The following is a 25364-nucleotide window of genomic DNA, read 5'->3' as shown; positions in this document are numbered from 1 at the left end:
CACTGACTGCTTATTATTCAGGTATCATTCGAATGCAGTTTTCTCCCTGTTCAATATCACTTTATAAACCACGTTGCATGTGCACTGACCCTCGATAACTAAATAAATCCCGGTTGTAGCTAGACAAATAAGCAACAGTGCAAATATACGAGGAGGAGAGAGACCAGGAATTAAAATCAATCAATCGTTAAATCCATGCTCCTCAGAGGAAATGAGGAGGATGAAGGAAGAGTGGATACACAGCACATTTGTTGGGCAGAGAGCTTTAGTCTTTATCTTCTGAGTTGGTGTCCCACCACCACAAGTTTGCAGATAAGGAGCTGTACTTTGGAGGGAAGGAAGGGAGAAAGGAGAAACAGAATTGTCCATCTCTGACCCCTTTTCTTCGGAGATTGGCTTGGTATGTTGTTGTTGTTTAGTCGTTTAGTTGTGTCCGACTCTTCGTGACCCCATGGACCAGAGCACGCCAGGCACTCCTGTATTCCACTGCCTCCCACAGTTTGGTCAAACTCATGCTGGTAGCTTTGAGAACACTGTCCAACCATCTCGTCCTCTGTCACCTCCTTCTGCTTGTGCCCTCCATCTTTCCCAACATCAGGGTATTTTCCAGGGAGTCTTCTCTTCTCATGAGGTGGCCAAAGTATTGGAGCCTCAACTTCAGGATCTGTCCTTCCAGTGAGCACTCAGGGCTGATTTCCTTCAGAGTGGATAGGTTTGATCTTCTCAAGAGTCTCCTCCATCACCGTAATTCAAAAGCATCAATTCTTTGGCGATCAGCCTTCTTTATGGTCCAGCTTTCACTTCCATACATCACTACTGGGAAAACCATAGCTTTTACTATACGGACCTTGGCTTGGTATACCTTAGTACATTTCTTTTTTTCCTGTTCTAGGGGTTCAGAACCAACCCCACTATGGAGGCTGCTGCTGTTAGGTGACAAACCACATGTCTTGCATTTATAACCTCCCAGTTTCAGGCTCTGACAACTCCAGTTGAATAATCTCAGCTGTTAGGACTGGGGGGGGGGGACCCTGCATGAGATCCTGCAAGGCTGTTTGCTCATCAGAATAGACCATTGTGGGTTAGCTGGAGTAATGAGAAGACTTCATCTTCATATGGCAGACCCGCCCTGAGATACTGGCTCAAGATCTCAGTCTTTGGCCTAGGGAAAGGGTTACTTCCATACCTAAACAACAATGACTTTACCAGCTCATAGATGAAAATTATGGTTAGAAAAGCCACTTTGATTGGTATGCCACCTTCTCTCCTGTACCATCTGGGCTATGATACCACCTGAGACAAAGGCTCTGGGACATATCACATAGTGATCTCCAATCTCACTCTCATGTTATCTGTGGCCCATTAGCAGTAGGAATTCACTATGGGTTTGATTTTCAGACACCTACATATCTTAGACATTTGTCCATACCAACACACCAACCAACAAATTTGTCCGTACCAACATATCGGTGTCTTTTCACCAAAGCCAGATTAAATGTATTCCCATCAGACGTGTTAATTGGCAGACTGAGAGGTATCCCTTATCAAAATAGGATCTGTCTATGCTCTCAGGATGTCGACTGCATGAGGCATATTTTATTGCATTGCAGACAATATGATCAAGCTAGGGAACTATTGATTAAACCACTATTGGCAAATCGGCCAGGTCAATCTGAAGCCTACTATATCAAATATATTCTGGATGACAAGTCCAATGATATCATAGTGGCCGTGGCAAAGTTTCCTTCAGTATCATATGAATCAAAGATCAACATACCCATGACTAAACAAATAACACTTCGGTCTCCCTTCCCTGGGGGGTTGTCTGTATGAATCTGTGTTTTATTCTGAATCCATGTTATGGGTCGCAATAAAGATTATTATTATTATTATATGGCAGACCCAGCAGTGGAACTGTTGCTCCCATAACTGACAGCAGCAGCCTAAGACCAGATCTCATGTTCTGCTGTCTGTCAACAAAGCAGAACCTGCACAAAAATCAGAGTATTAATTACTAAGTAATTACTAAGTGTGATATATAACAACCACTAACTATGGAACAAATGTTTATTTATTTGATCTCCCCCCCCCCCGGTTGATTACATATGTTACATAATTTTTAAAAACCAATAAAGCATTTTTTTAAAAAAATCGGAGTGGGAAGAAATTTCTTCCCAACCCATCTCAGTCATGTTGTTTGCTTCCATGTTCGAATCTTCTTTTCATGCATTGGCTCTTCCTTCTTCTTCTAATGTGGTAAAGCTCGCCGAGAACACTATAAATCATTTTTTAAAAGATGATCCTGGAGGATGCATATATACAGCATTAGCGGCCTTCACAGTTCATTTTGTTTGCTGCATACAGTCACTAAGACATTTCAACTTGCTGGCCTTTTTAAAATAGTAAAACAAAATAAAAATACAGAGGGAGGTGTTGCTGTTACATATTCCCTCTTGCGCTGTTCTTAGGGCCGCCAAGATTTGAATTTGAAAATAATCCCTGGGAAATGGAGCTCCAAAGCAGCCTCAGAACTGGCACAAAAACTGGATTTTGAATGTTGCACACTCTTGGGGGGTATGAAAAAGTGCTTGGTGGGATGAAGCATGCCAAGTTCAGGGATGTACTCAACAACAAAACCAAAAGCTTTGTTGAGAGAGCTCTAAAGTTTACTGGCTTTCCATACCTTGATAATGACTACCAACTAAAATCTTTCCTCCGGAAGAGCTGTAGAGTAGTGTAAGTGTCTTGGAAAGGGGTTGCTAAGATCTGATTACTCTGAGTTCCTAAAGGATACTTGGGATTCATTTGTTAGGCTACAGTTATCTGTCTGCTGGTAAACCTCAAGGTTGGATTATTGCAATGGGCTTTCTATGGAGCTCCCTTCGAAAATGGTTCGGAAATTTTGACCAGTGTAGAATATAGCTGCCCAACTGTTCACGGATTCAAGGCAAACGGATCACATAACACCAATTCTGTGAAAGCAATACAGGCTTGCTGTTTGCTTTTGAACCCAATTCGAAGTGGTGGGTTTGGCTCAGAACCCAGTGGCTTCTGGGATGCCTCTTCTAATATGAGCCAAGAAAGACCCCTAGTTCTTCATATAGGCCCTTCTCCAGGTCCCCCTCTGGGGTAGTCACTAAAAGGGAGAAATCTTTTTCAGTTGTGACTCCACCATCTGGGGATATTTTTTCCTAAGTATGCTGTCAAAGCTTCCTGTGGTTGTTATGTGAGTGGTTTGGAGAGCAGCATAATCAGGGCCAGCCCGCCTATGAGGCAAGGTGAAGCGACTTCCTTTGGTGGCAGGATCCTCAGCAGCAACAAATTCATCCTCCCAAGAACACATCACATGTAGATCTTCACTCTTCCCCCTTGTTGCTGTTGTAGATCTCCAGCTCACTTCTTCCCTGTTTTTTTTTTTTTTTTGGGGGGGGGAGCATTTTTTTATTTGTCTCAGGCACCAAAATGACTTGGGCCAGCCCTGGACACAATATTGCTTGACTTGCGGTGATAAATGTATGCGTGCATAAGAAGAGTCCTGTTGCTCCATTTATTCAATGGATTGAAGACCTGATTACGCTTGCCACCTGTGAGCCAATTGCTTATTGATGTAGACTGCATGAACAAGTATAATGAAATTCTGATATTAAGGGCTGTTCAATATTGGAACGGTCTCCTTTGGGAGGTTGTGGACTCTCCTTCATTGGAAGTTTTTAAGCAGAGGGTGGACGGCCATCTGTCATAGATGCTATAGTTGAGATTCCTGCATTGCAGGGGGTTGGACTAGATGACCCTTGGGGTCCCTTCGAGCTCCACAGTTCTATAATTCTTGAAATTTGGAATTTGTTTAAACAAATACAGTAGGTTAAAAATTCTAATTGCTAGCTTAACAGTTGTTTTATTGATATACTTTACTTTTTTTTTACTTTGTTTCCACCTTTAAAAAAAACAAACACTTTTATGTGTTGTATTTAAATTGAAAATGAACAAATAAACAAATAAAAGAAGAGTCCTGTTGGATCAGGCCAAAGGCCCATTAGTCCAGCAGCCTGCTCTCATTGTGGCCAAACAGATCCCCCAATGATGAGAACAAGAAGTATAGGGAGAGAACAAGAAGTATAACAACATGATAACATAGTATTATATACAAACAGCAAAATGTGTGATTTGATGTAATAAACCAGAAATGGAAGCTGAGGAAAGTCAACAGGGAGGGGGTAAATTGGAAAATGAATGTTTCGTAATGATATTGGATATTTGTTACGAGAAAAGAAAATCAATAAAAAAACTAAAAAAAAACCAAAAAACAAACAGATCTCCCTTCTCCCCTCCCGAGAAAAGGAGGACAGTATAGATTCATAACGGTGGTTTGCAGAGGGTCACAGCTCAGAGATAGAAGAGGCTAAAAACTTGGAAATAATGGGAGAAGCATAGCAGGAACAGCTGGCTGACACGTTATCACTAGAGAGCATTCCAGAACCCGGCGAGCAATGAAAGTAGGAGAACAGAGAACCCAGAGACAATTGTCCCTAAGCAGACACCATAAGGGAGGTGGGGCTGTTGATGACTGAGAAGGTAAGGGGGGAGGAGATTACTTGGAGCAACGCCATTATCCTAGAGACAGCATGCAGTGTCTCTCTCTATGGATATCAAATAAAATACCTTGGTAAGAGCTTCTTGTCTTTCCAATTACTAGCTGTGAGGAGGGGGATCAGATTCCTTGAAGCCTGACAGTACTAGAGGTACAACCACATCATAATGGCTAGTAGCCATTGACAGCCATTGATAGTGCGCATACACACACCCAAGCAACATGTATGCACACAAGTGTGCACACACCCAAAAAAACTATAAAAAGTTATGTTAGTTAGAAAGCAGATTCTTAGTTAAATTTCTTTTGCTATTTAATGGCGAGGCTTTCCGAATACATCATTAGTTGTCACCGGAATAAATGCTTAGGTTTGTTTAACCATTCACATTTTAAGGTTCAAATTACAGCCCTTTCTTGTTTTCCTCAGCAGAAGGAAAATATCACCACTTAGTCTTAATCATTCAGTGTTATATTAACGCAAGAACCATTGTGTCTAAAAATAAAGATATTAACATTTTGTTTAAATATATGTTGCTCTTAGATATCACACTGCATTTAACAATCTGCTTAAAGGAAAAGTCAAGATAAATTAGAAATGCAACTTGCAGAAATATATAGGTGGGAGAGGATTGTAGGTGGCTTTTAACAGAGAGGGAACCAAGGAAGGCATACACTGTGGATATCAATTACAGTGGTACCTCGGGTTAAGAATTTAATTCATTCTGGAGGTCTGTTCCTAACCTGACCTGAAGCACCACTTTAGCTAATGGGGCCTCCTGCTGCCGCCGCTGCACGATTTCTGTTCTCATCCTGAAGCAAAGTTCTTAACCCGAGGTAATATTTCTGGGTTAGCGGAGTCTGTAACCTGAAGTGTATGTAACCTGAAACGTATGTAACCCGAGGTACCACTGTACTTTGGTTTTTGAAAGCGAAAATTGCATATTTGTAGGTGCTGATGAAGTGTCTGTAGCAACAAGATTGTAAACATTGTTGCAGTGAGGGACATTTCTGTTCAAAGTTCCATCCAGATCGCCATGGCCTTCTCCAGGATAAATCCATTGCATTCTTCCTTTCCTGGTTTTCCATATCTATCCCACCAACAGACTGTCAGCATTTAATGACCACTGAACATGCTCAGTTAACATTGGGCGGGGAGAGTTCCTCCTTAGTTTTCCCGCCTGGATGACCATGGCTTCTTTGCAATGTATTGTCCCTCCTGGCTTGCCATACTAGAAAGTCCCCTGAGGCAATGTGCCTTCAATTTCAGTTCAAGTGTTGCAAGCAGCAATCTGCTGTATGGCCTTTCCTCTCCAGGCCTCTTGTTGGTAAAAGTCCTTGTTGACTGTGTGTCCTCTGTGTGCCCTCTTCTTTATTTTTTGACCGGCAACAAAGGTGGGAAACTTCTGAGTCACACAAACTGTTTCCTTTTGGATGACACACACACACACACACACACAGAGAGAGAGAGAGAGAGAGAGAGAGAGAGAGAGAGAGAGACGACAGTGCTATCAGAGGTCATAACCACCTACTTGGCTCCAGAACCTATTAGGTCAGATGCCTTCAAATATCAGAGGCTATGAAAAGCTCTCTTTTCAAGTAAACACACTCTGTACAGTGCATTTGTTCAGACAATTTGAGAGCAGAGTACATCCTCTTATTCTAGCCACAAAGTTTCAGATACATTAATAAAGCACATCAAAAGGTTAAAGTCCATGCAAATATAGTTCATTAAATAATTACTAAGTCCCAATGACTACTTTTCATAGACATAAGGCCTCTTTCCCTTTCCCGTCTGTTATTTTTCTCTTTCTCCTCTAGATCCAGAACCTTAGTGTTACCATTGTCTAAGGATTCAAGCGTTCTAATATGCTCAAATTTTGCCAGATGTGTTTTACATCAGGCTCCAAGGTAACATCACCAGACTGAGAAATCTCTAAGACACAATTTCCCTGAAATTTAAGCACTACTTACAAAGGGGTACTAAAATGGAGACTTTGGTTCTCTGTTAAATGACTAAGTATGGTATGACCAGGACTCAATAATCCGGAATCTGCCATTGTCGCCCTTAAAACTGTGTTTGAGCAATCGCCTTCAGCATTGTGAAATTCACCAAAAAGTCCCCCAAGAGATGCATTTCTTGTGGGAAATGGCTACCCGAGAGCTTACACTCCACAAAGACTCTTGTGCATTTGGGTCGCTGTTTTGGTTGCAATAAGAAAACCACCCACTTCCCCCATCACAGATAAAATGATGGCCTCCTTACCATGAAGAAAAGTACACATCCCCTTTTGCAGTGACCGCTCCCCGCTTAAAATGGGGGGCGCCCTTTGCGTGGACGCGTGCAGCCCCTAGATCTGGAGCGGCTCCAACAGCATAGGCTTGGTTTGCCTTCCCTCAGGTGGGATACCTGGAGGTCTCCGCCTACCTCAGTCAGTTGTCCAATCCCACCTGGGGGAAGCGTTGCCAAGGAGACCAGGCCAGGTAGGGGAGGGATTAACTGCCCACACAATAGAGGGAGGATCTTACCTAGGAATCCTCACTTGGCTCCAGAGCTTCTCCCACCCTACCCACCCTCAGTTAATGTCTTATTTGCAGGTTAACTTTTCTTCACAGGTTTTGCAGGTTAACTTTTCTTCACAGGTATGCGGGCGCTGCTACGTTAAGGTCACTGTTAAAGGGCCGGAAAGGAATTTCCTTGCATTGGCAGGTTTCGCCTTTCCCGTAGCAAAATGTCACAACTTTGGCGGTATCAGGCCTTGGGCAGAATCCTTTAGTCCATCTTCCTCTTTGCGGCGGCGATACCAGGGTTCCCCGTTAAAGGGGTTTCTGAAGGGAGGCTTTGACCGTACGCCGAAAGGTCGTCATTGCTCTCCCCTGCGGCGGCAGCGTAACGGGGGCGGCTATCTCTGCTTGAACATATGTTCTCCAGAGCCGGCCCATCCCCCACACACACACTGGATAACCCTGATGCTCCCTAGGTCCCCGGCTGGGGACTGGGGAGGGAGAACGCCCAATGCCTGAGCCAAGGTCTACCCACATTTGAAATTTAATAAAGTTGTGGCCAATTTAATCCCATAGCACGTTGTCATGAGTCGTTATTTCACATGACGGGGGGGGGACCGCGCGGGATCTGGGGACTCCGCCTGTCCACGCAAATGAGAAAGTTTGTGTTTGCTGTGTCACTTTTCTTTGCAAGGAAGCAAATACAAGATAGAGAGTAATGGAAAACAGGGAAAGGATATTTTTGAAATCCTCATTAAAATCGCAGCTGTTGTGTTGGGAATGCAAGAGCAAATAGTTATGTGTAAGCTTCAGTCCAAGGTGTTCCATCCCTGCTGGAATTAAAATCGAGGATTAGACTGAAGAGTTGGGCCTTCGTTCCCCAGCGGTTTGGCAAGAAAATGCAAGCCAGAGCCTGTTCTTGCACTCACAAACAGCAAACCTTCAGCTAGCCAAAACGGAATGGAAATCCTCCATCTGCTCTTGCCTGCTATAGAGGGCAGCAAGTGTCATTTTTTCAGATTTAAATAGAATGCAGCCGCAGTGTAGTTCTCATTTAATGCAATGAGGAAATGACCTGGTATCCTTCCACAAATAGGAACTTAGTGAGCTGCCTTATACAGAGTCAGACCATTGGTCCATTTAGCTCAGTATTGTCTCCACCAGGGGCAGAGAACATTTGGCCCTAGCAAGCATGGTCAATGGCCAGGGATGATGGGAGTTGCAATTCAACAACATCTGGAGGACCACAGGTGCTACATACTTGGTCTACATTGATTGGCAGCAACTCTCCAGGGTTTCAGGCAGGGGACATTTCCAGCTGTTCCTGGAATAATAGATATTATTATCTGAGACACCTGAGACACCGGTATTACAGCCACCAGCCCATAGGGGCCCCTCATTCACTGTAGAGGAGCACGAGGTGAGACAAGTATTGAGGATGGTGAATCCGAGGAAGGCGGCTGGACCTGATGGCATCACTGGAAAGGTGTTGAAGGGCTGTGCGGATCAGCTGGCGAGGGTCTTTACTAAGATCTTCAACAAGTCCTTACACCAGTCTATTGTCCCATCCTGCCTGAAGTCGTCAACTATTGTCCCTCTGCCTAAAAAATCCACAATCAGTAGTTTGAATGACTACAGACCAGTTGCACTGACTCCAATCATCATGAAGTGTTTTGAGAAACTGGTGCGCCGTCATATTATTTCTTGTCTTCCATCAACTTTTGACAACTACCAGTTTGCATACAGGGCAAATAGATCCACAGAAGACGCTATCACCACCACTCTCCATGCTGCTCTGTCCCATCTGGAGCAGCCGGGGAATTATGTGAGGCTGCTGTTTGTGGATTTTAGCTCTGCTTTTAACACTATCCTCCCCCATAGACTGGTGTCCAAGCTAGAGACGATTGGACTCCCCAACTCCACCTGTCTCTGGGTTTTGGATTTTTTGTCAGAACGTTCTCAGAGGGTTAGAGTAGGGTCACATGTGTCTACAGCCCTTAGCCTTAACACCGGCTCACCACAGGGTTGCGTGTTGAGTCCCCTGCTCTATGCTCTCTATACGTATGACTGTACAGCCATCTACTCCAGCAACAAAATCATCAAGTTTGCTGATGACACTACGGTGGTGGGGCTCATTTCAGGAGGGGATGAGTCCGCCTATCGGGACGAGGTGGAGCGGCTCTGTGTTTGGTGTGGAGAGAACAATCTGGCTCTTAATACGGCTAAGACCAAGGAATTGGTGGTGGATTACAGGGGAAAAAAGGCGGACATTCAGCCCTTGTATATCAACGGGGAACGGGTGGAGAGGGTGGCAGAATTCAGGTTTTTGGGAGTGACTATGGATCAGGGCATGACTTGGAGCGCAAATACCACTGCTCTGGTGAAGAAGGCCCAGCAGAGAATTTATTTCCTCAGACTTTTAAAAAAGAACAATCTGAGTGAGAGACTGCTGGTGTCCTTCTACCGAGGCTCCATAGAGAGCATACTTATATACTGTATTTGTGCTTGGTTCTCCAGTTGTACAGCTAGGGAGAGGAAGGTGCTCCAGAAGGTCATAACCACAGCCCAAAGGATTATTGGTCACCCTCTCCCACCTTTGGAAGAACTGTACGGTTCCCGTTGCCTTAGGAAAGCAAACAACATCCTGCAGGATCCATCTCACCCGGGATACAGTCTGTTTGCACTACTGCCTTCTGGCAGGAGGTATAGAAACATCAAGTCAAGGACAAATAGACTGAAAAACAGTTTCTATCCAAGAGCTGTGGCCTTTTTGAATGCTGTAACTCGATATTGAGATCTGGGAGTTTTTGGGGGTGGGTGTGGGTGTGGTTGGAAGGTGGTTTGTTTGATTGTTGTTGTTGTTTTGCTTTTGTTGTTTTTAAGGGATGGCATCCAATTTCGTTGCACTTGTGCAATGTTGCACTAGTGTAATGACAATAAAGAATCTATCTATCTATCTATCTATCTATCTATCTATCTATCTATCTATATTGAACAATAGACCTTCTGCACTCAAGACAGATGCTAAATCACTGAGCTTTGGCGCTTCAGAGATATTCTTCTCTGAAGGAGAAATGCTAGGTTGGGATTAGCTCTTGTAGTAAAATTATCAAGAGCATTCAGACATCAACAGCTAAATTCATGTTTTAGCAGATCATCTTTTTCTTTAATCTAGAGCCCCATTTGGAAACTTATGCATTTTTTAATAATAATAAAAAACCAATTAGTGTTTTCTTTCCTGTTTTGTGCTGCACAAGAGTGGGTTGCTGAAAATATTTCTTTTAAGTTATGCTTATTAGAAAATCATTACGAAAATTGCGTTTAGTCGGCCTGAAATATTTTTAATTTTTTGTTTGTTTGTTTAAGCACTGCAAGAGAAGCCATCTAATCAGAGGGCTTTGAAATGGAGAGAAAGGCAGCACAATTATGTGCAAACGGTCTTATGTATTTACGAGCTAATAATGCTTCTTTGGAAAAGGTAATCTGCTTTCATGAGTTAAACTGCAAATCTCTGAGGACTGGGATAATATGTGAGGCCTAATCAGGGATATTATCCCCGTAGCAGTCCTTAATCAGATAGGCCATATGGTTTGGTTTACTGCTCAGCTGAAAATTTGTACAGTTCCGTTAGCTCTCTAATAAAGATTAAACTGTAGCCAAAACCCAGAAAAATGCAGGCTTTAATTTAGACATCCCATAATTTAGAGATATGCATTCAGTGCATTCAGTGATTAATGTTGCAATAGCCAAAGTCTACAACAAATTGTTCTATTCCCCACCCACCGTGTTGTAGATTTGTCTGTCTCCCTTCCCCTGCTTGCACCTTTAAAAAATAAAATAGCAGCATTTTTTCATGGTGGTGGTGTTGCTAAAGTATTAGATGAATAAATAAATAAAAACTCTTATTTCAAGCTTACATGGTGAGTCTTAACACTGAGAAGAATCTTTAAGAGGAAAGCTGAATCTGTTGGCTGTGTGCTCCAGAATCTTCCTATACCACTATCAGATCTCAGTTGGATAGGTGGGATTCCCCCCCCCCCCGTTTCTGTATTCATTGATGCAGAACTTCTGAAGTTACAGCAATAATTCTGTTTGCATCGTGCCATTTGCAAAAATAAACAAGCAAAGGTTATTCTGAGCAACACTCACTTTGCCGTTCCTTATCTACAAGAGGGAAAACAAATAATCCTGCATTGGACCCTGGGGTATAACTTTCATTCTGTGGTTTGGAAGGTCAAATAGCAAGGCCAAAGTAGCTCTTAGGCCTGGATCAGAAACGTGGAGCCATGTGTGTGCCGGTTGGTGGGGCTTACATCGTGATGAAGACTGCATGGGGCACGAGCTATGTAGACCTTCACAAAGGCAGCCACTCTCATTTCTGCAATCATGTTTGTTTAGTCGTTTAGTTGTGTCCGACTCTTCGTGACCCCATGGACCAGAGCACTACCCCACACTGGCTCTCACTGGCTGATGCACACATATGGTATATATTACACACGTCACATTGTTGTTGTGGTTGTTTAGTCGCTTCGTCATGTCCGACTTTTCGTGACCCCATGGACCAGAGCACGTCAGGCTCTTCCACTGCCTCCTGCAGTTTGGTCAAACTCATGTTGGTAGCTTCAAGAACACTGTCCAACCATCTTGTCCTCTGTCATCCCCTTCTCCTTGTGCCCTCAATCTTTCCCGACATCAGGGTCTTTTCCAGGGAATCTTCTCTTTTCATGAGGTGGCCAAAGTATTGGAGCCTCAGCTTCAGGATGTCCTTCTAGTGAGCACTCAGGGCTGATTTCCTTAAGAATGGATAGGTTTGATCTTCTTGCAGTCCATGGGACTCTCAAGAGTCTCCTCCAGACCAGAATTCAAAAGCATCAATTCTTCGGCGATCAGCCTTCCTTATGGCAACACCCAAAATGGCTTTGCAGCTGGGCTCCTCATTTTAAGTGCATTTATGGACCTCATGTAAGTTGCATCTATTCAAGTCAATGGTGTGTGTGTTCAATCCCCACTGTTATGGTGGTGGTGCTTCTTCATCCCACCAGCAATCATCTAGGGCAGGGCTCACCAATGTTCTACTTTTGAGATGTGGTGGACTCCCACCATGTCTGACCATACTTGATGGGGCTTACTGGAAATGTAGTCCAAAGCACTAATGTTGTCTTCCCCTCATACAAAAGGGTCAATCAAGCCTTCACAGTGACTCCGTAGCACTGGATCCAGTAACTCTGAATATCTTCCTGAAGTGTAGGATGTAGATCCTATACACCAGGGATATAGAAACCTCAGACCTGGGGCTGAATGCACCCCTCCAGATCTCTCTGTCTGGCCCTTGGGACTCCCCATAGGTCAGACACTCCACTAGCCCTGTTCATCGCTAAAACAAGTGATTATACCTGACCATAGTATGACCTTGAACCAGGGTCAACCCAGGATGCTTTGCCACCTGAGGCAAAATGGAAAATGGTGCCCACTGCCACCACCTGAGACAACTGGAGATTGCCTAGGGCAGCCCTGGCATGCTGAAGGCAGTTGCAGACCATCCAAGTGTCCCTATTTTCCAGGGACAATCCTGGATTTACAGAAGCTATTCCAGTTTTTTATTTGATCCCAGATTGTCCCACTTTCCCTTAGGATATCCCTTTTTTCATTGGAGAAATGTTGGCAGGTATGGAGTTATGTGACTTCTAAGTCAAGGTGACAAGTAACTATACAACCTTTAATTCTATTTAGTTTTGTTAAATTGTCCAGTGGCACCTGAGAGACCAACTAAGTTTGTTCTGGGTATAAGCTTTTGTGTGTATTATGAAGAAGTGTGCATGCACACGAAAGCTTATATCCAGAACAAACTTAGTTGGTCTCTAAGGTGCCACTGGCCAATTTTTAAATTTATTTTGACTGTGTTAGGCCAACATGGCTACCTACCTAAAAATATACAACATTTAGATGACATCTGAAGGCAGCCCATATAGGGAAGTTTTTAATGTCTAATGTTTTATTATGTTTTTATATATGTTGGAAGCCACTCAGATTGGCTGTGGCAGCCCAGTCAGATGGGCTGGGTATAAATAATAATTAAACTATTATTATTATTATTATTATTATTATTATTATTATTATTATTATTAAAAGGTGTCTCTATTTTCATCAAAGAAATGGGCAACAAGTGCAGGAGGCAGTGAGCAGGGCATTTCTCAGGGCCCGGATTGCCTCACTCTGCCTCATAGGTGGGCCAACCCTGCCTTGAACTGTGATAGTATCTCTTGCTTGCCTGGAGGTATGTGAGTATGTAAATGTCTAGTAGTAGTACAGTCAGTAAAAATGCCGATATGTGCTTTATATTTAGGCATTCAATTACCTCCCTCTGTGTCTAGTGTGCATTCCTGTCTATTCACTGGGAAGCATGCAGACATATCTCAGGCCATGGACCCTCCAATCCAGTACAAGAGAACCCCCAGGTTGCCCCAGCCCCCAGCCCCAGCACTCTATGTAGTATATTGCAGTGGCTGTAAATGGAAATAAACAGATTGATTAAATAATGCCAACCATGCAATGATTCAAATCATCTCCCATCCATTGAAAAGAACAACAAAACAGAAGCTGTATTATTAAAATCTTGCCTCTGTTTGGCACGGAGTTAATCTTTGCTTTGTCCTGTCACAGTGTGCGCTGCAGATAATTGGTCATGACTTCATAGGAAAGTTGAAGGCACATCAACATATCTGGGAAGATTTCGTGCCCATTCACAAGCACTGTGTTCTTTGCGTGGGAGGTGGGTTTGCAGATTTGCCCCCTTCAACATCGGGGATGGTTAAACATCTCTTGTTCCTTGCTTATTTCTCATTGCACTGTTTGTTCAGTGCTTTCTTTCCAATCTGGAAAATAAATAAACAGGTAGAACTGGTGGTGGAGTGGAGGTAAAAAACAAAACAAAACCAGCACCCCCCCTTTACTCCACTCTCAGATTGAACATTGAAAAAGAACCCTCAATTTGGGGGAAGACAGGTAAAAGGAGATGGATGTGCCCATTTATCTCTGACCTTCGCAGGAGGAATTCTGTCAGATAGGCGTAATAAATTTTTCTTCTGCGAATGGAAGGAGCATAAATGTGCACCATCAGGAAGTAAAAAGTGTTTATCCGTGTGCCTTAGAAAATAAATCAATCACCTTAATTTCTCCCTGTCGCTTCCAACACTATTTCCCCATCTGTCCCTGTTGGCAGGGGCAGGGTCTGTGTATAATGTTGGGGTGGCATTTGGCAGGGAAGAGAGGGGTGTTCCTTAGTCCACCCAAAACCCTTCATATGTTTGTAGGAGGAAAGATGCCAGTGGAACTTTCTGGCCTTTGGCTCAGATAAAAGCTTTGGGATCTCATTATGCACACCTCAAATAAGATGCAAGGATCATAAGGCTTGCAGGCTGGTGGGTAGTTAACACTCACCTTTCCACTGAGGACTCTGGGGGCAAGAGAGTCCTTTGCATTGGGATGGATTCCGCCACAACTGGGTTTTTTGCTCATACAGATTCATCAAAGTTCTTCCACCTACAGCACAATCCTATCCTATTAAGTTCAACGAGACATTTTGCCAGATAAATGTGTACTTGTGCATGTAACTTGAATTTGATGGAGTGATCTTCTTCTTTGGTGATCACTCATAGTTGAGTAAGATTGTCTTCCATGAACACAGTCTTCACAGTGAGTCCGTAAGTGACTTTGGAGGCTAATTCTGGATCCACATGTCCTTCCACAGTTGGGACATAGGTTTCCGGGTGGGAGTTGATCACAGTGAGAGTTTGCCAAATGTGACTTCCTCTTAGCTTGTTTCTCCTTTTCACCCTGAGTTCATGCTTCTTCTAAGTCCTCAACACCTTTGGTAAAGGCTGTTCTCCAAACACTTGCAGGCCAGTGTTTCCCACTTATCAGCGCTTATACTACTATACTATATTTGTTTAGATTTGCCTTTAGAACACCTTTAAACCTCTTTCGTTGTCCCCTTGTATTTCAATGGAGTGATAAGTGATCCCTGACTCTCAAATGGTGCCTAGTGGCATCTATTTCAGACTGTTTCAGAAATAAAACAGGGCCATGTTCCATTTTGGGGGGAAGTGGTTTGACTTATTTATGAGTCATTCCGAAATGAGCTATGGTTAACTCGTCCATCTGTTGCTTTCATATAAAATGGAATCTCCAATTATAGGTGCTACAGATCACCATGTGGAAAAGTGGACCAGGATACAGTGGTACCTCGGGTTAAGTACTTAATTCGTTCTGGAGGTCCATTCTTAACCTGAAACTGTTCTTAACCTGAAGCACCACTTTAGCTAATGGGGCCTTCCGCTGCTGGAGCACGATTTCTGTTCTCATCGTAAAGCAAAGTTCTTAACCTGAAGTACTATTTCTGGGTTAGCGGAGTCTGTAACCTGAAGCGTATGTAATCCGAGGTACCACTGTATTGAATTTCCAAAATGATATAAGCAAATCCCAAATCTGCTGGAAATCTGTACCTAAGTGGCTATGGTCTAGTTGTGTACTCAACTGCACTCATCTAGAATGAGGACAGCAGACACAGTGAATGGGTTGCACTATGGGACATGCTTTCCTATAATAGTAATGTTTAAGGGTGCATGCCCACCCTGATGCAGTCCAAGTGGAACACCAAGATTAGCAAAATGAAGGGAGGGAGGGAGGAAAGAAGGAATAGCAAAGAGGGCAGATTCTCTCCAAACTCTTAAAAAGCACTATGCATGCATCAGTTGCATAAAAAACCCAGGTCTCTTGTCACATGAATCCACTTGTCACATGAATCCACAGCAGACTGCACAAAGCCACTGTCTGCATTTGATCAGAGGAGGAAGCAGGAAGTACCAGAAGATATAAGGCAAATAGGGGAAGGGAAGAGATGGAGGGGATAGAGCACAGGCAGCTTAGAGGAGGAAGGAGGTGGGATGAAGACATGCTAAAACACAGTAGGAGGCGAGGGGGCAGGGAAGGGTGAACGAGGGCGATGAGGGCAGAACCAGATGCAGCTGGTAGGAGGAACTGAGAAGTCAGAGCGAGGGAGGTGGGGTCGACAGAGACAGGGATGACAATAGACAAGGGGGAAGAGGTGAACAAGCACATGAATGTGGGAGGGCTGTAAAGGAGCAGAGCGAGAGAAGGCAGGAAATGTCAGGAGAAGCATGCAAGCAAAGAGGAAGAGGAAGCAGCAAAATGAGGAAAACAGCAGTGAAGTGGCATGGAAGATGGACGGGTATGGGGAAGGGGGGCAAGAGAGTGAAAGGCTTGTGTGACACACTCAGTTCTTTTACAATTCCACCAGAGGCAGATTTAAGTGAGTGTGAATGGTTCACCTGCACTGGACTGGGTGCAGAGCTGAGAGGGTGCCACAGGGGGCACCAAAATAAGGATTTAGAATGGAGTGTGGGAGGCAGGGTGTGTGTCAAATTTTGGCATCGCACAAGGGGCCGCTGAAATTTAAAAGCCCAAAGTCTGCCACTAATCACCACCCCAACCCTTTTGTTGTGGGCCCAACATTTTAAAAGTAGAATGAACCGGTCTTCCCAAACTCAATGCAGAATTACTTGCTGCCAGACTGAGAGCTAGGAGATGGTGTGTCCAGCTGTGCTCACCTGGAGAATCATCAAAGGTTAAACTTCTCCAAAATGAGGCAAGTCCCTGTTCTCACCAGACAGAGGACACCATTTACATGTTCAACAGTCTTGCTCGCTGGGCTGAGCAAGAAGGAGAATTTATTTTGGATTGTTCCCTCCCAGTTTTGCCTTGCCCTCCACTCAAGATGAAACCCAAGATAAGCCTGGTTTAGCCTGCACCCTGCCTCCCCAATTCACTTTTTGCTTTTGATGAATTTGGCTTGAAGGTTCACAGTGCAAGAAGCCAACTTACCTGCATGGTGCTAAATGGCTTATTTTTTTTTATACCCATTTGTGGAATTAACCATCATTGGTTGTAAAGTAAAAGTAATAGTAATAGTAATAGTAATAGTAATAGTAATAGTAATAGTAATAGTAATAGTAATGCCCTCCATGGACTTTGTTTTCCTAGCTGAGTCAGCTGTCCAGTTGCAGAGCTAATCTCTGTGACCTTCTGATAAAAAGGCCTTTCTTCTTTTACTTCTGTTGAATCAGCCTTACAAAAAGCACACATTTAGCAGCTTGAGCCACTTAATGAATACTAATTTAGAAACCAATTTAGCCAGGTACTTTGGCATGCATATATATTTTATGGGCCACTTGCGTTGGCAAGAACCTAGTTCTCCTTAAATGTATGGATGCTCCCACAGTGACAAATGGACTTAGATCAGTTCCTGAAGGCCGAAGTAGATATGATGAAGATGCACACATGCTGTGTGGATGCGTGTAGAGTCTGGATCAATAGTGCGAGTGTGCGTTCAACTTCTAAAACAACGTACCTCATACAATTCTATCCTCCATCCAGGCAAACTAGGGGTATTATTACAGTTCATAGAATCATAGAATTGTAGATTTGGAAGGGAACCTGAGGTTCATCTATTCCAACCCACTGTATTACAGGAATCTCAGCTGCATCATCCATGGCAAATCTAACCTTTGCTTAAGCATGGGGTTTTCCAGAGTTTTGGAGTACATTGACAGCCATATGCTAAGGACACACAGTTCTACCTCTCCTTTACGTCTGCAGGCAAGGCAGTGGATGTGCAGGACTGATGTCTTGCCTCTGTAAAGGACTGGATGAGAGACAACAAAGTGAAGCTTGGGTTACACTGCCTCTGAAGGAGCGGGTACATAGCTTGGGAGTACTTCTGGATCGAGACATGGGTGGTGCTGTGGTCTGAGCCACTGAGCCTCTTGAGCTTGCTGATAGGAAGATCAGAGGTTCGAATCCATGCGACGGGGTGAGCTCCTGCTGCTCTGTCGCAGCTCCTGCCAACCTAGCAGTCCGAAAGCACGCCAGTGCAAGTAGATAAATAGGTACCACTGTGGCGGGAAGGTAAATGGCGTTTCTGTGTACTCTGGATTCAGTCACGGTGTTCTGTTGCACCAGAAGTGGTTTATTCATGCTGGTCATATGACCCAGAAAGCTGTCTGTGGACAAACGCCAGCTCCCTCCTCCACAAATGTGAGATGAATGCCACACCCCATAGTCATCTTTACCTTTACCTTACCTTTATGCTACCTTTACCTTACCTTTATGCTACCTTTACTTCTGGATCCTTTGCTTTCACTTGAGGCTCAGGTGGCCTCAGTGGCACAGAGTGCCTTCCATCAGTGGCCCAGCTGCACCCCTGTCTGGACAAGTATAGCCTAACTTCTGCCACCTATGCTCTGGTAATCTCTAGGTTAGATTACTGCAATGTATTATACATAGGGACGCGGGTGGCGCTGTGGGTAAAACCTCAGCACCTAGGACTTGCTGATCGCATGGTCGGCAGTTCGAATCCCCGCGGCGGGGTGCACTTCCGTCGTTCGGTCCCAGCGCCTGCCAACCTAGCAGTTCGAAAGCACCCCCGGGTGCAAGTAGATAAATAGGGACCGCTTACCAGCGGGAAGGTAAATGTCATTTCGTGTGCTGCGCTGGCTTGCCAGATGCAGCTTGTCACGCTGGCCACGTGACCCGGAAGTGTCTGCGGACAGCGCTGGCTCCCGGCCTATAGAGTGAGATGAGCGCACAACCCTAGAGTCCGTCAAGACTGGCCTGTACGGGCAGGGGTACCTTTACCTTTACCTTTATTATACATAGGGCTGCCTCTGAAGACAGTTTGGAAACTTCAGCTGGTGCAGAATTTGGCAAAATGGGGCAAAATGGTTTGAGCACAGCACACTGATCCTGGACAGACTGCACTTGCTGCTGATTAGTTTCTATGCCCAACTCAAAGTGCAGGTTTTGAACTACAAAACCTTAAATGGCTCAGGACCACCATACCTCAAGGACCACTTCTTTCCATATGAACCAACCTAGACCCTGTGATAGTCATCTAAGGCCCTTCTTTGTGTGCCTCCTCCATGAGAGATCTGGAAAGTAGTAACACAAGAATGTGCCTTTTCTGAGGTGACTACCCCTAAGTGCGAGGGATGTGGGTGGCGCTGTGGGTTAAACCACAGAGCCTAGGACTTGCCGATCAGGAGGTTGGCGGTTCGAATCCCCGCGACGGGGTGAGTTCCCATTACTCGGTCCCTGCTCCTGCCAACCTAGAAGTTTGAAAGCACGTCAAAGTGCAAGTAGATACATTCCCGCTCTGGCGGGAATGTAAACGGCGTTTCCGTGTGCTGCTCTGGTTCACCAGAAGTGGCTTAGTCATGCTGGCCACCTGACCCAGAAGCTGTACGCCAGCTCCCTCGGCCTATAAAATGAGATGAGCGCCTCAACCCCAGAGTCGGTCACAACTGGACCTAATGGTCAGGAGTCCCTTTACCTTTACCTTACCCCTAAGTGCAGAACCTGACATTTGTCCCTATTGAAATCATTTCTCTTAGTTTGGAGCCAGTTCTCCAATCTGTTAAGGTAATCTTGAATCAAATTCTGTCTTCTGATGCATTAGCTAGCCCTCCCAGTTTGGTGTCATCTACTTTTTTGATGATGATGCGCATCCCCTCATTTCCTTCATCTAAGTTTCATCCATTTCTTTTATTGCAAGCTCTTTCAAAGCATTGTGACACTCAGATTGCCACTTGATAGAATGAAGTATATTTGTGGGACTCCCATTAAGAAGTGGTCAACACCCTCCAAGCAGGGTTCTCCATCATTACACACCATGATGATGATGATGTTGAAGAAGAAGAGTTTGGATTTGATATCCCGCTTTATCACTACCCTAAGGTGTCTCAAAGCGGCTAACAATCTCCTTTCCCTTCCTCCCCCCACAACAAACACTCTGTGAAGTGAGTGAGGCTGAGAGACTTCAGAGAAGTGTGACTAGCCCAAGGTCACCCAGCAGCTGCATGTGGAGGAGCGGGGACGCGAACCCGGTTCACCAGATTACAAGTCCACTGCTCTTAACCATTACACCACACTGGCGTATCATGAGTGAGATAAACAGTTGTCCTCCCCGCCGCCTGCATTTTAATATCTTAAAACAGCCTTACCCAAACTGGTGCCCTCCAGCTCTTTTGGACTATAGCTCCCAACAGGCTGGGGCCAACTGTAGCTGCAGTCGAAAACACAGGGTTGGGGAAAGCTCTCTTGACTCAATCTGCAGCCTAGCTTGGTGAAAATTGATGAATTGTTGCTTCTAAAAAGCAGGACGGCACTTAAAGTCAGACCTAAGCATTACTGTATTCAGCATGTGATTTTCCCCCCATACAAAGAAAGAGTCCAAGATGACCCACTAGTGATGCATTGAAAAGGCTTCTCTTTTCTTAGCCTGCTACCAGCTTGATGGTTCTGTTGCCATTTCAAGGTACCCTATTATGGTGCCATTAAAGTGGCTTTCAGGTGATATTCAGTGGACTCGAGAACAGGTTAGATATGTAGTGCTTTTGGAGCCTTAGGACAGTGCTTTCATCTTGATGATCATAAAAGGGGAAAGGAAGCTTGAAAGATGGCTTATTTTGTAATAGGAGAAGCACATGTCTCTGTCTCGCCCGCCCATCTGAACTTTAATGTTCCTTGCTAGTGTTTAAGGCCCCTAATCCTGCACTATGTCTTTTAAGTTGAAGGATCTGAATCCCTAGCCCTGCCTTTGCATCCTAATTACTGTTTGCTGTAGCTTTTGGGGGCTTTTTAATGAAGATTAGGGGTATCGTTGGATGTATGCAAAGCAGCAGCTGACGAGCAAACACAGCAAATCAGCTGGAGCCTGTCATCTTAACAGAGCATTTCTGACGTGGGCGCTGCAGGGCTGTTAGTGAAAAGGCCAATTCATTTGTCTCCCTTTGAAATAAAAACAAGATCCCTCACGTTTCAATCAAGAGCTGGGCCGGGATGTGTCTGGAAGGCTTTTCTTGGCGCCTAGAATGGCTGTTGCTTCCATAGGTCTTGACACGGCAATGCATGCAAGTTGCGTCCTTGATAACAGTGGAGTGAAATTGGGAGAGCTGGAGGGGGGGGGGGAATGCTACTTGAACAGATGGATCCAGGCTTATATGGTGCTGTGCGTTGGAAACGGGAACAGATTAATGCCACGAGGGGAGACCAAAGGAATGGCAAAAGAGGAACAGAGGCATTTGAACTCATTCATGAATCATTTCCAACTGGTAGCTTTGCCTCTGGGCACAATAAATAATACCCAAGCAGAATATTTATTAAACACATTTTTTGGTTTTAATAGAGAATTAGAATTTGGAGTCGATAAGCTTTTCAGATACCCAAGCCAGATCTAGCTTCATTTTTTACATCTGCCACTCAACTTGCTTTGCTTATTTGTTTGGTTAACATTAAAAAGTTTTCAGGCCAGGAGTTCCTCTTCTAAGTTTCTTAAAGCTTAAGAGTTGCACATATTTTATTTTATTTTACTTTATTGTGTGTGTGTGTGGGGGGGTGCTATCTGGAGGGAGAGAAGTTTTTGCTTCTGTAGATGTTGACAAAGTGTTTCTTGAAAACCACAGCCTTAATAACAGTGGATAACAAAATCATGAAGGATAAGGCTGCCAGTGGCTAGTAGCCATGGTGACTGTGCTCTGCCTCAATGGTCAGAGACAGTACCTTCTGAAAACCAGTTACTGGGAACCTGCTGTTGTGATTGGGTGCTGCTTGCAAGTTTTCCACAGGTCTGCCACTATGAGAACAGGATACTGGATTGAATGGACCATTGGCTTGATCCACATCATTTGCCATGATTCTGTGTGAGACAGGTCTCTATCCAAAATTAGCATTAGAGATTAGCAACATGGGATATTTATGGGATTTGAACCAGGGCCAGATAACATGTTTGCATTTATTGCTAATAAAAGTGTAGGAGAGGCAGAGGGAGTTCAAGCATGAATAATTCTTCTGATAGATAGACACTATCTCCTGAGAAAATTTTTCAGAGAGCTATTCACAAGCTAGAGGTCAAGAGGCAGTCTATATAGCAGCTTCAGAGGTCTTAATGTTGATTTGTTGATGTCTTTTCTTCACAGTACAAAAACACCAACTAACCATTTCCAATGCACCAGAAGTTCTCATTCTTTTTCAGTGCAAATCTCCCTGTGCTTAGGACAGGGATGGGGGAGAAATTTGATTCAGTTCACATTTAAAGTTGAATCTACCTAATTCACCCTTTTGGGAACAATAGGTTAGTCGAAACACAGCCATCCTTCAAAATGCACACTTCTCCAAATTTTGCAGTGCAGTTCTTCAGCCAAGCAATGTGTACGGAAATGTTCATGCTAGTGTAGAGTGGATTTTTTTTTAAAAAAAAGAAAATAGCATGCAAAGATGAATTATATCAGGGGAACATGCTTTGCAAAAATGTCTCTAGGGGGATGAATTTGCATTTATGGAGGAAATTTCATGAGAACTTTTTTTAAAAAGTCAAAAGTGATACAGAAATGTGGAGAACTAAAGATAAGGTTGAGAAAATGAGAAACCTGAAATTGACAGATTCGGCCGTTCCTACCTACCTAAGGGACCTCAAAGCATAGGGGATCTTTCTGGTTATATGTACTGCATCATGTCCATTCAGCAGTTTGTCCTTTCAGCCAGGAACAAAGATAGATTTGGTAAGGTGAACTTTCTGCTCCCTTTTAGGCCTTACTTTCACTTTGGGAGGTTTCTGACCAAGATTGATGAAGGCTCGCAAGAAGCTAATACCCTTAACATGCAATTTCTTTGTTCCTAGGCATTTTTTCATACAAATAAAAAAGAGAGAGGGGAGAATTCTCCACATTACCAGCAAACCCATTTTTTATTTTTATTTTTGCTGGCTTTTATTGCAGGTTGCCAATTTGGCCTGTTCAATTTCCAATAACGAAGAAGGTGTAAAATTAGTCCGCATGGCAGCAACCCAGATTGATAGTCTGTGTCCACAGGTAAGCCATATTTGTGCATGAAAAATATGTCTGTGCTTGTATATACTTGGAAGCCTTCTGCAGTATTAAAGAAGAAGAAGAAGAAGAGTTTGGATTTGATATCCCGCCTTTCACTCCCCTTCAGGAGTCTCAAAGCGGCTAACATTCTCCTTTCCCTTCCTCCCCCACAACAAACACTCTGTGAGGTGAGTGGGGCTGAGAGACTTCACAGAAGTGTGACTGGCCCAAGGTCACCCAGCAGCTGCATGTGGAGGAGCGGAGACACGAACCCGGTTTCCCAGATTACGAGACTACCGCTCTTAACCACTACACCACACCAAAGAGCATAAGGTGCTTGACATAGAAAAACACCCGGTACGAAGATTAGAGTCTTGTGCCTTCCATTATATTGTTGATTGCCTTGCCCAAATAGCGAAAAATGCATTTGTATACTGAGCCTCGCTTAATGAACGAAGCGATCAAAGCACACAGCTGGGCTTTTAATGTAGTCTTTAATCAAATTGTTCTTTTTTTTCCTCGAGAAGGGTCTCTCTCTCTCTCTCTCTCTCTCTCTCTCTCTCTCTCTCTTTCTCTTTCTCTCTTCTCTTTGTCATTGCTCACAAGAACCAATTTTGACTCATAGGTGATAAACGCGGCCCTGACATTGGCTGCCAGGCCCCAGAGCAAAGTGGCCCAGGACAACATGGACGTCTTCAAAGACCAGTGGGAGAAGCAAGTGCGGGTTCTCACCGAGGCCGTCGATGATATCACTTCTGTGGATGATTTCCTCTCTGTCTCAGGTAACACCATCCAAACAACATCCATTAAATGAACAGGTGGAATTGTTCCAGGATGAGTCTTCATAAGCCAAGCCAAGCTTTATCAAAGCTTGAATCACTTCCCTTAGGGCATATCTAAGTGATTTTTCAATACAATGAAACTATGAAAAACCTAAAAAGGAACAATTGCATATATAAGAACAACACCACACACACACACACACACAGAGAGAGAGAGAGAGAGAGAGAGAGAGAGAGAGAGATTTGAAACAGCAGCATGTGTATAAAATCAATTCAAATCCAATACAGATACCAACATGGATATAAATCTCAACTTATAGGCTTGCTTAAAAAGGATTATATTCAACAGGGCAATAGAGACAGCACCTTCTTGATATATAATGGGAGGCGGTTCCAAAGGGCAGGTGCTACCATCTAAGTATGTGAATCAGCCCATCAAGAACGAGGCCATATTTTATAATGGCGATGCAAAGCATGAGCCATTAAAATGAAAATTGGCTTTCATAAGTATATAATATAAGAAGAGCCCTGCTGGAATCCAGCCAAAGGCCCATCTGGTCTCATAGTGGCCGACAAGATGCCCTAATGGGAAGTGCACAAGCAGGATCTGAGTGCGAAATCACTCTTCCATCCTGTGGTTTCTAGTGACTGGTATTCAGAAGCAAGCTGCCTCTGACAGTGGAGGTAAAGCATAGCCATTGCAGCTAGTCCAAATGGATCCATTGATGGATCCCACACATGTCCAACCTAGTGCTTTTTATATGAATTATTATTATTATTATTATTATTATTATTATTATTATTATTATTATTATTATGTTTCATATGTTTTACACTCCACTTGATTGTCAAAAGCATCAAAGCGGTTTACAAAAAGATAAAACAAGAGGCAGAAAATGCACAACAATACTTTAAAATTTGTAAAAGCTAAAATACCAAAACAGATTAAGAGCACCTCAACTTTCTAAGCATCTGGGTAGGCTTATCTGAACAGGAATAGTTTTTAGCAAGTGCCAAAAAGAGTACAGCGAAAGTGCCTGCTTGATCTCAATAGGCAAGGAGTTCCAAAGTGTAGCCACCGCCACACTAAACAATCAAGTTCTTACAGATGTGTTGTGGGTATTGTGCCAATTGCGCCAGCCGAAGTGGTCAAGTGGGCACATGTGGAGTAAGGCAATTTTGTAGATGAACTGATCCCAACTTGTTATGGACTTGATAAACTAATAGTAACACCTTGAACCTGGCCTGGTAGCAAATCAGCAACCCGTGCAGATCTCTGAATACAGGAGTTAGTTCTCATCCTCCCTGACCACTGGTCCTGTTAGCCAGGGATGATGGGAGTTGTAGTCCCAAAACATCTGGAGGGCCGAGTTTGGGGGTGCCTGAGTTAGATGCTGACAAAGCCTCACTCCTGGCAGTAGTCATGCCACAGCATTCTGCAGTAACAGCAGCTTCCAGATCCAGAATGAGGGAAGCCCCACGAAGAGCGCATTACGGTAATCCAGCCTTGAACTGCAACACATAATATTATGCGGGATAAGTACTTGTACCTAC

General features: G+C 43.9%; 1 protein-coding gene across 4 annotated transcripts in view; it reads left to right on the top strand.

The window, feature by feature from the left end:
• Positions 1 to 25364, top strand: part of CTNNA2 (catenin alpha 2) — a 420763-nt gene that overhangs the window by 306933 nt on the left and 88466 nt on the right. For all 4 annotated transcript variants that reach the window (XM_081207007.1, XM_081207009.1, XM_081207010.1 and 1 more), the window contains 2 exons: positions 22939 to 23031; positions 23654 to 23810. In XM_081207007.1, coding sequence (XP_081063133.1) covers positions 22939 to 23031; positions 23654 to 23810 — 250 coding nt within the window. The remainder of the gene's footprint in view (positions 1 to 22938; positions 23032 to 23653; positions 23811 to 25364) is intronic.

The sequence above is a fragment of the Podarcis bocagei genome, assembly GCF_964188305.1.
Source record: "Podarcis bocagei genome assembly, chromosome: 9".
Classification (NCBI taxonomy): Eukaryota; Metazoa; Chordata; class Lepidosauria; order Squamata; family Lacertidae; genus Podarcis; species Podarcis bocagei.
Note: the sequence above shows the minus strand (reverse complement) of the source record. Positions and strands in the feature narration are given on the sequence as shown.